Here is a 17,803-nt window from a genome sequence, read left to right as displayed (position 1 = left end):
CCGGCTGTAAAACTGGACAGGTGCAAATATCTATGGAAAACACATTATGGAAAAAATCTGTACGGAATAAGCTTATTAAGTTCCCTGACTATTAGGACTTCCCTAGCATGGCTGTTAACATACTAATTATAAAGGAGAAGCAGATTAGCTGTGCCTGCTCCTGCAGCCTGCAGTGGTGATCCCTGAGTGTCTGTATTTCCCCCATGTCCCTTTCCAGCACTCTGCTCTTATCAGACTAGGAAGTTCCCTGTTCCAGGGATTGTTTCCAAAGAGTTGGGAGATGTTCACTGATCCTTGTTTACTCAGCTCAGAGACTGCCAGGCCAGCTTTCAATTGCGTGGCTTAAGGACTGTGGTCCCAGAAGGCAGGCTGAGAACCACAGCTTGAGTCCCAGTATCACGGAGGCAGCGGCCTGGGACTGTAAAAACTGCATAAACCCCTTGCTCTGGCCATGCAAGCCACCCCACAGCCCTCCCTGTCCTGTGGCTGCTAGTTGCACTCTAGAGCACAGGGATATGGAAAGATGCAGTAAGCCAAGACTTTGCTCCAAAAGATGCTGAGCAGCTGGAGATGGTCTGAGCCACAGTGGACTCTGCATGTTCTGCACTAGGTAAGGTCTAATTTAACCCTTGATTAAGCCCCCATTGCCTTAACAACAGTTTTCTGATACCCTGGGAACTACCATTTTGTGTCTTTGTTCCCACCTACAGAAGTATGATCTATAATGTGTAAATTATAAGGCTAAGCCATGCTTGCATCCCTCCTGCTTATATTCATCCCTGAGTGAAACACTCGTTCTCACTGCTGGAGAGTGCAGGCAGTGATAAAACCAATTGTTATCTGTGAATTGGCTTCACCCTTCAGTTTCTAAAATAAGTGGCTTTTACGGGCTTGAGCTGCAAAGAGGGAGCTGCCACATAACAGACTTGGTGCTGTCAGCAGTAAGAAAACAGAAGCATTTGGGGTTCTTTTGCAGCAAGCCTTTTTCAGCACAAAACCCCTCGCTTAGCCCCTATGTAGTGTGAAGCCTTGTGGGCAGCTGATGTTTTTGCCTTTGTTTTTGGGTAGTGACATAGCATCTGCCCTCTCCATGACAACTCATTTCCCATACATTTAAAAATGAATTGGAGCACCTGGCTTTAGCTCTGCAGGGCTGTGGCTCACCATCTAATCATTAGACCTTTGAAGACCAGAAAAAGAGTGGTACAATATGGCTTTCAGGCAGTCTTAAAAAAAAATCCAACCCTAAAAGCTTTAATCTTAAACATAGCAATACCTCAGTGAATTCCAGCTTTTGATCTGGGGCAGAATGTGTTTCCAAATTCATTTCACGCTGTGCTGTTTCAGTGAATATAACCACTTCACCCAGGGGTCCTACTCCTAGACCTTCCGAGAAACTTCAGAAAGCAGCCTTCAAAGTTAGGGCAGGCGATTTCTGCTCTGCTCCCGACCCTGCCACAGAGCCACTGTATGATGGACCAGCTCTGTACTTAAAAGTGTTTTGGAGATTTAACTGGTTGTGAAGGCAGCGACTTCCTCATCACACGTGGTGGCAATTGCTCCAGTATGAAGATGCTTATCCTGGTATAGCTCATTCAGATGCAATAAATGCAAAAGTGCAGTGAGCTAGAGGTGTTGTATATTAGTATGACCATGCTTACCCTTGGACTGTTAACGGCACAACTGTGAGTGTGTTTAAACAGTTTGATCTGCTCTCGGAATCCAAAAACATGCATTCATGCGCATAGATCTCTAAATTGCTTAAAATTCGAGTTCAGAGTCTTGCATTTGATGTGTCTTGAAATAGAGAGTTCACACTGGAGACCGGACTCCTGGCACTACGCAGACCTAAAAACTAGCCAGAAATTAAGCGCCAAGCGGAGTTGTGCCCAAGGTGTGCACAAATGTCCCTCCCAGCCCAAGTTACACAGACAAACCGCTCTACAACCCCACGCTCCCTTTTGACCCTATTCAATCTTACTACATTAATTCCCAATACCACTTCAAGAGGTTTCCCAGCGCACTGATGAACACTTTTCAGCCTGGTGAGTTCCTCCTAAAAGGAAAAAAAAAAACCTAGGGGGACTGAAGGGCAAGTGCCCAGATACAAGTGCTTCACCTTGATGGCAGCTGTAATTCCATCACAGCTCTCACACTGCCCCTGGGTAAAGGGAAGCTGGATGCTCCTGACCACGCTGGGTTGTTGGAGATGTCATCCAGGCAGAGCCCAACCCATTGGAAAAAAAAAAAAAGGAGGTTACTAGTGGCCATGCAGACTGCTGTTTCTGTAAGGTGTCATGGTATTATTTTGAATAGAAATGAGCTGAAATACAGAATTTTTTTCTTGTATTGGGTGTGTGATCATTTGATGAAATATTGAAACTTTTCACTATTTTAGTGCGTGGAAAATAACTGAAAGGCCTTTTTTTCTTATTGAACAAATACCACAAGAAGACTTTTGGTGGTTGGGGGCAGCAATGCCTAGGATACTGTGTTTCTGCCTTTTCTACCTCTTTTAGAAGAGTAACTGCCACTCGTTTACTTTTTTGCTGAGCTTCATTTCTGTTCCAGGGGATGAGCAGGGGTCAGGTCTATGACCCTGATCAGCCAACCTGTGATGTGACTCTCTCTAGACAAGCAAGTGGAGTATTTACTGCCAAATATTTCTGTCTCCCATTATCTATCGTCCATGTTCAAAGGTCGCAGGAAGTAAATGGTTTGAAATTGTATCTTTTTTTTTCCCATTCATTGCAGATAACCTTTGACATTCGCAGTAGCTGTATTTTCCCTGCTGTGATACATTATTGTCAGTATAAAGCCAAATACTGATGTAGAGCTGATGTCCAGTGTTGATCTTAGTCTAGTATTTCAGGAGTCTCCAGTCTGGAGAATACGAATGGTTGCAAGTTTTCTGATGAGAATGTGTTGGGGTTTTTTTTTAATTCAGAAATGATGACTCACAAAAACTCAAATTTTATCTTGTGGGAATGTAGCAGTTCTGCTATGAAACTCATTTGGGGGAAGGCTTCTTAGGTCCAGGAAGGAAATTTGGGTTAGAAATGTCAGGCACTTCAGCAGAACCAGCCGTGTCCTGGGTACAACATTGAATGACGACCGCAGAGACCTTGATGCTGTTTCTGGGTTTGACAGCAAAATCTTGACCTCCTGCCTCCTGGGCAACTGCTGACTCCTCGTCTGCTGGCTGAAAGAGGAAAGATTTCTCTCTGACGTGATGTTAGATCAAAAGATTTCGAAAATACTTGGCTCTATCTTGATACAGAGCAGGAAAAAACTATGAAAATGCTTGTGGAATAAAGACTGCTTTCTTCTCAGATGTCCTGGAGGCTGAGTATCTTTTCTGAAATATATGAAGACTTTTTTTTTTTTTTAATTCGCGCTAGTGCACAATTTACTAATAAAAGAAGTGTCACACTATGTACAAAGCATGGATCTGGCAAACAGGAGATTCAGCTTCAGTCCTTTCCTCTATCCTGTCACAGGTTACTTGGCATTGCTGATAGTTTGACAAACAATTTTGCCAGCATCTGCACCACTTACAAGTGAGCGGCTCTTCCAGCGGTCCGTTCCCACGGCTGTATGTCCCCAGTGGCTGTGCCCAGCTTTGCCAATGTCTGTAGAGCCATCTGTGGTGTATCATCAGCCAGGGGTGCTGCTCTGAGCTCAAATGACCTGGTTATTTTTAATCCAGGTACTTCCTCTCGCTGATTAACCATGTGACTGCACACATGCTTGTGCTGGCACAACGATTGGGATGGCACGGGGACAGGAACAAGCAACAGGAGGTGAGGGAGGGCTGCCAAAACCAAGTTCATCGAGATATGTCCTCAGTTTTTCTTGTGCAACAATAACAGCTGTTTGTCCTAGAGGAACACTAAATCCATGGAAGAAAATAGCAGTTTAACAGCTATAGAGTCATAAAGCTGTTCATTAAGATTTTTTAAGCATTTGTCTGTGTGCTTGAGTAGACATAGCTCAATAATTACTGATTTTGAATATTTTACTGCCAGCTGTTCATCAAGATACGAATCAGTTGGTTAGTTATGGGTGAAGTTTTCGTTAGGATTTAAGCTCCTTAGACACTTCTGAAAATGTTTCCTTCTATCCTGCTGTCTAATCTGCTATCAGCATAGCAGAAATCCCATTAATTAAGGACTAAGACCTTTTATAATCTTCTTCCCAGACTGCAGAATGCATTTACTGTTGCTGTTCATCGGGCTGAGTCCAGCACAGGGCGCTGCTGGTCATCTGGAGCATCAGCCCCTGCATGCACAGGAGCAGGACACGCTCAGGCTTCTGCCTGGGAAGGATTAAATTGTCCTGTAAGAGCAGGGTTATCCCACGCAATCTAGCATTTGAGCTTCAGCTGTGGGCCAGGGTCAGCTTAGTAAGACTTGTGGCACTCTATGTGCTCCTTGAATAAAAAGAAAGGGTTAGCACTGAGAAAGCATCCTACATGTCAAGTCTGTCTTCTGCACTGCTAATATGCCATTAATACACGTTGCATCTGGTGAAAAACTAGAAGGTAACTGAAGTTGATGAGTTGGGTATACTATGGTAAGTTCATGAGTTGGGTATAGTATTCAGTAACCAAATCTAAATCTTTGCTAACTGGAGGTTAGCAAATGTGACACCCGTCTACAAGAAGGGCCGTAAGGAGGATCTGGGGAACTACAGGCCTGTCAGCCTGACCTGGGTGCCAGGGAAGGTTATGGAGCAGATCATCCTGAGTGCCATCACACGGCACGTACAGGACAACCAGGTGATCAGTTGCAGTCATCATAGGTTTATGAAAGGCAGGTCCTGCTTGACTAACGTGATCTCCTTCTATGACAAGGTGACCCACTTAGTGGATGAGGGAAAGGCTGTGGATGTTGTCTACCTGACTTTAGTAAAGCCTTTGACACCGTTGCCCACAGCATTCTCCTGGAGAAACTGGCTGCTCATGGCTTGGATGGGCGTACTCTTCGCTGGGTAAAAAACTGGCTGGATGGCCGGGCCCAAAGAGTGGTGGTGAGTGGAGTTAAATCCAGTTGGTGGCCGGTCACAAGTGGTGTTCCCCAGGGCTCAGTACTGGGGCCAGTTCTGTTTAATATCTTTATCAACGATCTGGACGAGGGGATCGAGTGCACCCTCAGTAAGTTTGCAGGTGACTCCAAGTTGGGCGGGAGTGTTGATCTGCTTGAGGGAAGGAAGGTTCTACAGAGGGATCTGGACAGGCTGGATCGATGGGCCGAGGCCAATTGTCTGAGGTTCAACAAGGCTCAGTGCCGGGTCCTGCACTTGGGTCACAACAACCCCATGCAACGCTGCAGGCTTGGGGAAGAGTGGCTGGAAAGCTGCCCGGCGGAAAAGGACCTGGGGGTGTTGGTCGACAGCCGGCTGAATATGAGCCAGCGGTGTGCCCAGGTGGCCAAGAAGGCCAATAGCATCCTGGCTTGTATCAGAAACAGTGTGGCCAGCAGGACGAGGGAACAGATCGTCCCCCTGTACTTGGCACTGGTGAGACCACACCTCAAATCCTGTGTTCCATTTTGGGCCCCTCACTACAAGAAAGACATTGAGGTGCTGGAGCATGTCCAAAGAAGGGCAATGAAGCTGGTGAAGGGTCTAGAGCACAAGTCTTATCAGGAGCGGCTGAGGGAACTGGGGTTGTTTAGCCTGGAGAAAAGGAGGCTGAAGGGAGACCTTATCACTCTCTACAGCTACCTGAAAGGAGGTTGCAGTGAGGTGGGCGTCAGTCTCTTTTCCCAAGTAACAAGTGACAGGACAAGAGGAAACGGCCTCTTGGTGCACCAGGGGAGGTTTAGATCGGATATTAGGAAAAATTTCCTCACCGAAAGGGTTATCAAGCATTGGAACAGGCTGCCCAGGGAAGTGGTTGAGTCACCATCCCTGGAGGTATTTGAAAGACTTGTAGATGTGGCACTTAGGGACATGGTTTAGTGGTGGACTTGGCAGTGTTAGGTTTATGGTTGGACTTGATGATCTTAAGACTCTTTTCCAACCTAAATGATTCTATGATTCTATGATTCTAAACCTGTTATGTGATTTGTAAAGGATTGTGAGAGCTGGGCTTTCAGGAAGGCCATTGAAACTAGTAGGCATGAGCTAATCAAGTAATATAAGAAGAAGAGCGTTAAGTGAAAGAAACCCTAAGAATATATACCCTATAGAGTTGTATACACTAAAGAGATCAACCGAATTCAAACGGCAAAAGAGTGTGAATCATCAAAGCCCTGCTGGCACTGGGACGGCTAATCCAGAAGCTGTAGGGTCTGGGTGGTCTGAGCCTGACGGTTCCTGCAGGGGAGGGCTGTCTCCAGGCCCTTGGGGGCTGCATGCTGTTGCTTGCTTTCCTCTTGGATATCCTATCTGGTAGTGCATATCGTGCCATTTGAACGTGCCTTCCTCTTTTCTTCCCAGGGAATGGCTTTTACACTTGAAGAGAGGCTGCAGCTGGGAATTCATGGCCTCCTTCCTCCTTGCTTCTTGAGCCAAGACGTTCAAGTCCTCCGTGTGATGAAAAACTACGAGAACAAATCTAACGATCTAGACAAGTATGTCAAAAACATCTTATTTCGTCCTCCCTCCCCCTTTAATTTTCAGTTCTTTAAAGCCCCCAGGAAGACTTGAGGATCCTGCTTCAAGGCACGCAGGCTTCCCTCAGAGTCACTTTTTTCCAGCTGTCCATACTCTCCAGCACCAGGAGTGTTTATTCTGGCCTGTCTGCCTTCACCTCAGTTACATGCCATCCCAGTCCCAAAATAGCACTGGTACTGCTTTTTTTCTACCACCACATTGCTGGAGAGTTCTGGTATTAGCCTAGCAATTCACTATACTTTGGGTACAAGTGTGCAACAAAAAGGCAGTCCCTGCCCCAGAGCACTGGAGGTAAGAGTGAACACATGTACTGCTGTACCTATCTGTATGCTCATCAATACATTCACTAGAATACCGGATGGAAGAACAGAAAGAACCTGCCAACTGGTAGGAAAAAAATAAAAAAACAGAAACAATGATGTGTATTGACTAATCTTTCTGTTTCTGCGCTTCCATTGCATCCATATTGTTCATCAGGTTTATTGATGGAGGATGGTGTTTGACTCCTGTTGTGATGGACGGTAGGATTTGCATCTCCATCTGTCTCAGCTGCCATTGATCTGGGGACTGAGGCAGCAGGACTCTTCCCCTGTAGAGCAATTGCATTGGTTTTTCTGTGTCACAAATGCCTGTGTCGAGCTTGTAAATTATATATTGTTGGCAGTGTGTGATGCCTTTTTGAAGCCACGCCGCAAGATTGGGTGCTGAACACAAAAGGGAGTTTGTCATTATGTTCATACAAATTTCTCAGACAGAAAATCATTTGCAATCTCTATTTTTCTGAGGTTTTCATTTTTCTGGCTTCAATTTGACAAATTCAACCTCAGTCAGTGAAGCATTTTCAAGAAAGAAAAATCTTTGGAGAAATGTAACGTATTCTAAGTCACTAAGTGGTCATACAAAGCCGGTGATGCACGTGTAAGTCTGGACAACACTAAGAATACCAAGTTGATTTAACATTTTCATTTTCTAAGTTAATGGTTTTGTCTTTTTTTTCAAAGACGGAGTCTAGCTATCCTTCTGGTTTTAGTGATTAAGTAATTGAGAATGCAGGATAATGGAGAGAGAGGTTTTTTTGGAAATATTTTAGGAAAGACAGTGCTTTGAAATATGCATATTAACATTTGCATATATGCATATTTCATCTTCTAGATTGCATAATAAATTTTGATAATAAAGATGATGTCCCGCTCTGTCCCAGGTAGCCCTGAAGTCTACTTCTGACCTTTTCCATTGCATTTGTTTTTAATGCAAATTCCGAAATTCTGAGATTATGCATGGGTCTGACTTCCAGCCCTCCTGAGCCTTTGTGAGCTGTCGGTGAGGATGGTGGAGCGGGTCAGGTCCTCTGGGAAATTTTGCTCCAAGTATCTGCTCATGATGTAGCACTGAGGAGTGTCACGGCTTGGGAGAACTGAGTACATACTGAGTGAGCCGACGACTGCTTTTTATGAAAGTGCCAACAACCGTGAATACTGATATATATCTATTTTATTTTACTTTTAAGGTATATTGTTCTTATGACATTACAAGACAGGAATGAGAAGCTTTTTTACCGAGTGCTGACCTCCGACATCGAGAGATTCATGCCCATCGTTTACACCCCAACGGTTGGCCTGGCTTGTCAGCAGTATGGTTTGGCTTTCAGGAGACCACGGTGAGTGAAGAGACTGTTCTTGCCCCTTTTTTTAATGTCATGTGAATGTTTCTTTTGTATTGACAGTCCATCTTTATGTGGGTGGCCCAAAACATCTAAAACTCGATCCCTCATCAAAAGATGGACCAGCAAGCAGCTTCATGTGTGTACATTTGATGATGAGCTGGGGAGTCGAGAATAGCTCTGCCTTCTTCCTATAAACAGCGAACAGAGTGGTTTTGTTCTCAAACAGTACTGTACAGTCTGTGCAGCTTAGCTCCAAACAGTTCTCTGAACTTATGGCTACACCCCTCCCCATCTGCTGTCTTAGGAGCACTGAGTGCCTTCTGCAGTGCTGGTGTTTGAGTAATTGTTGGATTTTGGATACATTGTGCTGATTTTGAACTTTTGTATGCACTTCTACAAACCACCCCACAAGAATCATTTTCATAGGAGATGGTGCTCTGCATCAGTGCCTTCCTTGCTGCTCAGAACAGTTACTGTGTAAATTCATGCAACATTAAACACTCTGTACCGTGTTGGAAGGCCCTGTTCTGCATAATTCTTTTTAATGATTAATGTTTAGATAAAGCCCTCATTAGCATACTGAAATACATTTTAGTTCTAGCCTGAAAATTCAATGGTAAGGTTCAGTTTTCTTTGCAAGCTTTTTATTTTTTTGTCCTTGAAATGTACCAGTAGGCAGATAAACATTTTAGCTTTTGCTATAGAAATATGCAAAGTAAAGGAATGAAATAATACCATTTTAAAAGCATTTCACAAGCATGAGGTTTTGCTGCAGTTTCAGCTGAGAGTAGTGTGGTAGGTGGGGAAACTGAGGCAAGTTCTACTAACTGACTCAAGGTCACAAGGGTACCCTGAGGCAGACCTCGAAGATGTAAGGCTGTGTAGACAGATAATGAATAACATATTATGGATAAGATTATCTTGGCAAACATGCTTGCATCCTGCTTGTCGTCAAAATTTCTAGTACAGCCACTGTATTCCTTCACATGAGCTGCTCCTCAGGATTGCTTTTTGGCTTGTGTCTATCCCAGGTAATTGTGTTCTGTTCCCTGATACCCAGCTTATGGATCTGGTGGGCTGTGGTGAAGTCATTCATCTAATCAAGCCTTGATCATATCCCCTCCTTCTCCTCAGTGTGTGTGAGGAAACCAGAGAAGGAATTGCTCTTTGTACAGGGGGAGGACACACACTTCTTCTGGGCAGGAGTAAAAGGTAGCAGAGATAAGAGAGCCCAGACTCTGTTGCCAGGTGTTGAGCTGTGAGCACTGTCAGGCAGGGAAGAGCACACCGCTGGTTCTCAGCTAATCAAAATTCACAGCAGCAATTCCTGCTGTACAGCCACTGCGTCTTTGCCCTCAATCTGCCTTTACCTTGCAAGAAGTTAAAACAATATTTGGGAGCTTTGCTTCTTTTATTTTCCATCCCTGATGTTATCCTCAGGAAAGCAGGGGTGTCTTTCCATATACAGGACTCTTTCTGCAGTTGTTGCTGTTGGAGAATTCCCCTTCCTGAACTCACTCCTTTCTCACGTTTTAAACCCACAGTATTTTACCAATGTGGTAAGAACATCTGTTCTTGTAGTCTCACAGTTTTGCTGCTGAACTTGGGCTTGGAGCTGTTCTGGATTCCAGCCCGTGGCTCCCGCAGGAAAGGGCAAACTATCATGCCCTTAGTACACTGAATTTCCTATGGCGGGGAGTTTGTTTCCCTGAAGACGTAGAGTGAATTTCAGCCTAGCCTCAGGTTTGGTTTTAATCAAGGTTGTTTTAGCAAAAGGGTGTTTTTATTGCAAAAAGAAAAGAGCTATTATACCATGTAAAGTGATGAGATTAAAATGAGAAGCATTCATATGTGCTTTTTTTGTCAATCTGACTCTTATTGTCTTGCAGTACATATTTTCTCTCCTGGAGCATATTATGTACATCAGGAGCTGGCCTGCAAGACACTTAGTTCAGGGTAGGATGCCAGCACTTTCTGCTAAAATCATTGGGACCTGCAGATTTGGGGAGCTCAGGAATTAAGATCTAAGTTTGAATTTCTAGCTCTTCCCATGTTTGTTATCCTAAGCTGCACTGGCAGTCTGAAAAGCTGATTCTTCTAACCTCATTTTATTTGTATAAGAAGGTTTTTAAAACAAAATGACACCCATGTAAATATATTTCCCTGATGTTTTAGGGAGAACATAGCACCTAGAACTGGAGAGGATGTCCAAGCCATTCAGTTTCGCTCTGCTGTCACAGGAAGCCTTATCATATAATCCTGTTCATTAACCGATTATGTTTTATTTTAAATCTGCAATAAAGCTGCCCTAAATAGCCCATTCCAGTACTTAACTCTTATATAAGTAGAAAGTGTTTTTCCCCTAGTATATAACCTAAATGTTCTTTGCCAATGTCATCCTCTCTGCAGTAGCCTTTTCATGGTAGAAGACTGGGATCACGTTCAGCCTGGTGGTTGTCCTGCCTGTAGTTCGTGCTGTTCTGCCCAGGTTGTCCCACTCTGGAGTCTCCTGTTTGGCTACATTTCTCCTGAAATGCACCACAGAAGAGTGAGCACCGCTTCTCCACAGAGGACTGGCAGTGTTGAGGAGACTGGAGCAGTTAGATTTTAGCTTTTGCTAGCACGTCCCAGTGTGCTTTCACCTTTTTTGGCATTATCTGAGTGGTCTGGTCATTGTAATTCATTTTGTCATCTTCTCCCTGTGAATGTTTTCTTTAACACAATTACCCGACCAGATATGTGCCACTCTATAATTGTGCTTAGCATTTCTCCTCACTACATGTCCTGCTGTGAACTCTGTCCTATTGGGTTTGGATCATCTCTCCAGTGAATCAAAGTCTTTCCAAACCTCTCCTCCAGAGTGCCGTGCCTCCCAGCCTGACTCTTTGGGCAACAGGGAGCTGGTTTGAATGTTTGCTGCAGCAATTACCTTTTTGTCCAAACTGTCACATTTAATGCTGTTGATCAGGCAGGAGAGATGAGATATCTCAGTTTTAAAACACCATATGGTGCTCCAACATGGATGGACGTGCACATATAGCACAGCTTATAGTGAGGAGGGAAGTCTACAGAATATTATGCAGTCTTTCTGCGGCCACAGCAGCAGCAATTAGTGACCTGTGGACACGATAAACTTCTTCTCTCTGTTGAGATCTTTCTCAGCCCCGTTAGTGCTTGGCTTTATATATGAAGGTTGAGCCCGGGACGATTAAAGCGCAAGTAACTTGCTTACAAAGCAACTCTTGTACAAGAGCACCTGAAAATAGTCCTATGAGGTCCAGCAGGGCTTCTCTCCTCAGAATACATTTATCAGTGTTCACATGGCTGCCGATGTTGTTTGCCAGATACTACTGTCACAATTGCAGGGCTCAATGCCTCTTTTACGTTTCCTGGTCTCTATATACAAAGTCTTAAGGGTGAACCTTTTACCTGCACTTTTATGGGGCTGGTGTCCGGAGTTCTCCTTCCAGGTCAGGGCTCCGGCATCCTCTCTGCCAGCAGATTTATCTACTCCAAATGGGGTCAGACACCTGCTGTTCTTTCCTTTCGAAAAGCTACCCAGCCAGCAGTCTAAAAACACAGGCTTTCGCTGTTTACCAGTAGAAAAGAGCTACTAGGAAAAAACCACTTGCAAACATCCAACTCTTGGCATGCTTATCTATGATGCCCATAGTCTCCCCACTTCTTCTGGTGGGCCCGGCAGAGCTCCTGCTGCCCCAGCAGGTTCCTGTCTCTGCCTTCCTCAAACTCCTACTGCCTTTCTCTTCAGGAGTTGCTTTAAATTCTCCGAGCAGGCTTTTTTTTTTTTTTTCCTGTGGCCTCGGACTTTTTCCTATGTGATGAAGACTCAGGGGTTTAGAATGGCTGGAAGAGAGGTGGAACCATCAAATTATTAAAAATGACATTCTGGCACTGTCCCCTAAGAGCTCTGAAGTTTTTGCTGGAAGGTGTCTATGTTGAATCACATTTTTCCTATCTTGTTTTCCAGGCAGCTCCCTGCTGATTTACCAATATTCATTTATTCAAAGGCATGCAATAAGCCTTAAAATCTTCAGGCCAAAGTACGGTATCATTTTATATTTTGAATTTTTAAAATAAAAAATATAAATTATTGTGTAATTTGTAAGTACAGGTTGAAGTACCAAGCAATAGCACCTCTGTCACACTTATGATTAAGGACCCTGTCAAAATCTCCCTTCTGTGATCAGACCTCGTGAAATAAGCACAAGAGAAGAGCAACCATGTCCAAAGAGAAGTCTTCCTAGCCATGGATCCTGTCTGCAGCAGTGGCCAGCAACAGGAGGAATATAAGACTAGGGTAGGCAAATATGCTCACTTCTTGTGGGCTTCTCAGGTTATGCTCCCCCTCATTTTGTGTCTCAGGGTCTTGTGGTTGCAGTTTTGTTACAAAAATCTGCTGCTGTGTTTGGCACAAGTTCTGGAATGGTTGTGAGGGGACCCAGATGTATGCACATTGTCAAGGCCAAAGGATATGGCTGGAAATAGTGTCCCAAGGTGACAACACTTGTTTCACGTATAGGTGTGATTCCAGACGATCAAGGGTGACCCAGACTTAAGGGAAATTTCTTGCAGAGTTGTACAGCTTTAGATCCTATGGCTGCACATACGCAGCTTTGCAGTCTGTCTCCTGCAATCCATCCCTGGTTATTCACTCCTCCCTCCCACCACCCCTGCCCCTCCACAGATGTCCATGCAGCTGTGCAAAGATCTGGTTCAGGAATAAACCTGGGTAGATCCAAGCCTTTTTTGGGCCAGACTAGCGGTAATCCAGATGATAGCCAGTTCACTGCCAGCTGCAACAGGAGTTCTGCTGATGTGATGAAAGGGTTGTGCAGAAGCAGGAGCAAGCTGCTCAAGGCACGGGGAGAGCAGGTTTGCTTATGTTCAACAGCAGTGGTAACATAATCGTAGCTTCAAGCAAAGGACAGGTTACCCTAGGTACTAAGGAACATGGGCCTTGGAAGTGTTTGCTTTTCAAAGCCCAAGGATCCTTTATCCTCATCAGAAATTTGGTAGGAAGAAGGAATGAAATGCAACAGAGCAGGGCTTGCAACTTTCTGAGACACTAAAAGAAGGAAGGAAGGAGGAATCTTTGTTCTTTAATCCCATTAACAGAAAGAGTCACAGTTATCTTAGGAAATGCTTCTACCAGCCCTAAAAGCTTTCAGACTGTGACTGAGAGTCCTTTTTGCCTTAGCGTGCAGATACAAAGTCCTCTACGCAGAAAAGTGCATAGTAGTATTGTGATCTTTTTTCCTTTTTTTGCTTTTTCTTTTTTTTTCCCAATGTAAAATGTACTTAATGAGTATCATGGGGGTCCTTATGCAGCACAGGACTGAACATGTGCAATGCTATTTAAAAGGTACTTTTTAAGCTGGAGGATCTCTTTTAATTGTAACAGTATCTTTGGAAGGAGACTTTATACTTTTTCACAAAGAGAAAGCAGAGAGAGAACTTATCTCAGGGCATGGAATCAGGATTTTATTTCTTCTGTGATAGTGAGGGATAGTTTATTACAATGGCATAAGACCACAGCCTCTCGAGACACTGGGTAATTCATGAGCATACTGGTATTTGAAAGTATAAAGTTGTCGGCTGCTCCGCAAAAGCTTTTGGCATCCCCTGAGAGCAGGACTGGAACAGGTTGGTGCATCACCGTTGGAGGAAAGCTATGGGGACAGAAAAAACCTGCGTAAGTTCACTCTTCTTTTCTGGTGACATAAATATCCTTGAGGACTGATTGCAGAACAATGCGAAACATGTTGGGGTGAAACTGAACCTGGAGAATGAAAGCTAACAGGATGCAGATGGTGCGAAAATTAAGTTTGACAGAATAATGATCTGTGTCTCTGATGAAAAATGAGCAAGTGAAACATCAGTCAATCTACAGAATTGTCTTGTCAAGAGATCTGGCTCTGCTGAGGCGCTTTTTTTTAATGGTGTTGCGCAGTCTGAGCAGCAGGAAGGAAAGTTACTTGCCATTTCTAGACACTTTAAACCCAAACCAAATGGAAATTAGAACAAAGGTGTAAATCCCATAGACTTGTCCCTAACCACAGAATTGTCTGCACTCCCTCTTCTATAAAACAGTGGAGACCGAAAGTGAGTGGGAAGACTGGGTTTTGGATTATTGTCCTGAAAATTGTGCTTTGAAACCCCTTTAGGCAATCTCTACTTCTTGTAAAAACACTGGTTGTCATAACTTCTCTTGTTGCCACCAGCCTGGTTCAGCCTTCTTCCAGAAGCAGCCGAAGTCAGTGTGAGAGAAGATGAATGTGTTTAATGATCTGCATTTAGATAACATCACCACAAGCAGACTGGTCTTGTAACAGACTGAAGGGTGGGATCTGTGGAAAGTATCATGGAGACAGTGTGTAGTCAGGAAGCCCTGAAGAGGTTGGCAGGAGATATAGGTGGGAGACGGTCCTTGGTATGGGACTAGGTTATGGAATGAGGAGAAGACCATGGTTGGAGTAGGTGAAGAGGAAGCAGTTAGCACAGAGGGAGCCCAGGGCTGCTGAGAGTGGCTCAGCCTGCCTGGAAACCTCTGCTGAAAGGCGGCAAAGTAGTTCAAGGGTTCCCACTGCTCCCTCTGTGCTGATCCCCTTTTTGCAGGCAAGTCTTTTCAGCACCATAATGCTCCATACTGTACCTCCATACTTGTCCCTTCTCGGTTCCCCCTTCAGTTAAGTGGTTCTCAAAATGAGGAGAGGAGCACAGATTGGCTTCTGGGCGTACGGAGAGAAGAGCTGGTATATCACCCGTGATCTGAGGTACCATGAAGACTGGGGGAATAGGATGGACACTATTGGTGTTGTGAGGATGTAGCACAGTTGTTACATTGCGATGGGAGTGAAAGAGGACTTAGATCCATTTTTTCATTAGAAAAACAATCAGTGCTCCTCCTTCCATATCTCCAGGCTTCTCTCTCTCTCCCCCTTACTTGTCCTGAGCAAAATGTATGTGCAGTGGCTCTAACAACCAAGAGAAACTTCCATGGGCATGAGGTAAAATCTCAGGCCCTCTGAAGTTAACAGCAAAGTCTCATATTAATTTATGAAGGTCAGGCTTTCCCCTGCTGTCAGAGGTGATGTAGATTGAAGTCTGTTGAAATTCCCTGATTTACCAGGAGAAGCTCAAAGGAAGAGGTGGAGTTGGCCAAAAGAAAGAGGTTGACCTGGTGAAGGAAATTCAAGAGGATGTGTTCGCCTTTAATCTGGCATAAATCTATGCTGCTGCCACAAGGAACAACCCCACCTTAAACAAAAAATGCCAAAGACAGGGAGGAGGGAGGAGGATTATTTAGAATAATGAATACCAGGATGTAAATTGGAGGGGAAATAACACCGGCGATCATGAAAACCTCGGACAGCAATATCCATTGGGCTGTGGGACAGCCTCCCATGGACTATGCATCATGACCTGGGGACATTTTTTATGAGGAGCAATCCTCTTTTTTAACTGTTTAGTTTATGGAATATTTATATTAATAAATGATACATTTTATTATATAATTTATATTGACTTTTATATGTCACTGCAAGGTAACTGTGAGATGCAGTCTCATGTTGCTGTATAACGGCTGTGTCAGAGCTAGCAAGCTAGCACCCTTATCCTCTAGTAACAGGGCATCCATTTTTGAAAGAGAAGACAAATCAATAGGCAGCATAAAGAGCTGGTTTGCTTTTGCCAAAGACTTCCCCAACAGGTCTGCACAGAGTGAGGGCTTCTGTGCTTTGATACTGTAATTCTCACCTTCCTTGCGTTTTGCTGTGGTTTGGGTTTTGTTTCTGGAGAACTCTGCGTGCAGATACACCGTTCAAACATTTTGACAAGGCAAGCCACACACATCTTCAGTACATGATTATGGAAGACCTGCTGTAAAAGCTGCTGGTATTTTCTGTATTTGCTGCAATTTATGGCCAAAGTTAAAAATTTTTATTAGGTGGATTCACTAAGACAGAGCATGCCAGGTTAGATTTAATTTATCTGAAAGCTGATTGCTCTGGTATTGTCAAAATAATATTTCTTTTCTTTGTCGAACTTTGTCCTAATTCTGTGTTCATTCTTGGGGCTCCCTGCAGTGCACTTTAAAAGTGAAGGTGTGGGTCTTGGAAGAATTAGCACAGCGCAGGAAGGAAATATAATCAGGGTAGGACTTAATTTAACTTCCCAGGGATTTTTGATCCCACCTTAACCTCTGTACTATCAAGTAAAACAGAATACATTATGTGCTTAGCAGTGAAAACAGATAAGGGCTCCTTGGTCAACATCACTGAGCAACAGCAGTGATTGCCCATCTCAACACATTTGTCTTTGCAACCCTGTAATCTTCCAATTACTGACATACTGCCAGGATCCAACACACAGGCAGGTTTAGGACTGAGCCTCCAAAAAGGCAGAGAAAAATCAGGGCTGAGTCAGATCTTCCTACACTTAAAGTTGTTTTTGAACGGTGGGCTTCAAGCCCCTTGAGCATGATGAGCTTAAAAGCAGCAAAGGATACTGAATTTGGGAAATGCCCACACTTCCTGGTCGGAGGAATCCCTGGGTGGTGAGATCTCATGTCTCACCTCAAAGCCTGGTCTTTACCCATGTGCATCTGTAAATTTACGCATGGGTGGCAGAGTGGTTATGAACAGCCTGGTTTCTCCCTCTCCCTCCTGCACATCAGCAAGAAGGGAGCTCTGGGTGCTGAGGGTAAGCAAGAGTCAGACCCCGTGCTGCAGACGTGCTTGGCTCTTACCCAGCCCTTGGCTCCAGGGGCTCAGGCCTTACGTAGACCTTCTGTCGTGGTTTAACCCAGCCGGCAGCTAAGCACCACGCAGCCGCTCGCTCACTGACCCCCACCCCTGGATGGGGAGAGAATCAGGAAAAAAAAACTCGTGAGTTGAGATAAAGACAGTTTAATAGGACAGAAAGGAATGAAAAACAATGATAATGATAATAATAATAATATGACAATAGCAATACTAAAAGAATTAAACTATACAAAGTAAGTGGTGCACAATGCAATTGCTCACCACTCGTTGACCGATGCCCAGTTAGTTCCCAAGCCGCGATCCCCCTCCCAGTTAACTCCCCCCAGTTTATATACTGGGCATGATGTCATATGGTATGGAATAGCTCTTTGGCCAGTTTGGGTCAGCTGTCCTGATGGTGTCCCCTCCCAGCTTCTTGTGCCCCTCCAGCCTTCTTGCTGGCTGGGCACGAGAAGCTGAAAAATCCTTGACTTAGTATAAACACTACTTAGCAACAACTAAAAACATCGGTGTGTTATCAACATTCTTTTCCTACTAAATCCAAAACACAGCACTATACCAGCTACTAGGAAGAAAATTAACTCTGTCCTAGCCGAAACCAGGACACCTTCTCAGAGGTCCTCTTAAACACCACTATTGAAACACCACTGCTGAAAAGGACACTGGAAAAAATTGGTTTCTGAAGTTTTCAAATTCAAGCAGGATTTAACCACTGGATTATGCTATGACATGACAG

The 17,803-nt window shown here is 44.3% G+C and overlaps 1 protein-coding gene across 1 annotated transcript in view; it reads left to right on the top strand.

Annotated features, from left to right (window-relative positions):
- The window catches only part of ME3 (malic enzyme 3), a 136,550-nt gene that overhangs the window by 66,515 nt on the left and 52,232 nt on the right, over positions 1 to 17,803 (top strand). Inside the window, exons 2-3 of the mRNA XM_050898636.1 lie at positions 6,445 to 6,578; positions 8,129 to 8,278. Of these exons, the coding sequence (XP_050754593.1) occupies positions 6,445 to 6,578; positions 8,129 to 8,278 (284 nt within the window). The remainder of the gene's footprint in view (positions 1 to 6,444; positions 6,579 to 8,128; positions 8,279 to 17,803) is intronic.

This window comes from Gymnogyps californianus, chromosome 1 (assembly GCF_018139145.2).
Source record: "Gymnogyps californianus isolate 813 chromosome 1, ASM1813914v2, whole genome shotgun sequence".
Classification (NCBI taxonomy): domain Eukaryota; kingdom Metazoa; phylum Chordata; class Aves; order Accipitriformes; family Cathartidae; genus Gymnogyps; species Gymnogyps californianus.
Note: the sequence above shows the minus strand (reverse complement) of the source record. Positions and strands in the feature narration are given on the sequence as shown.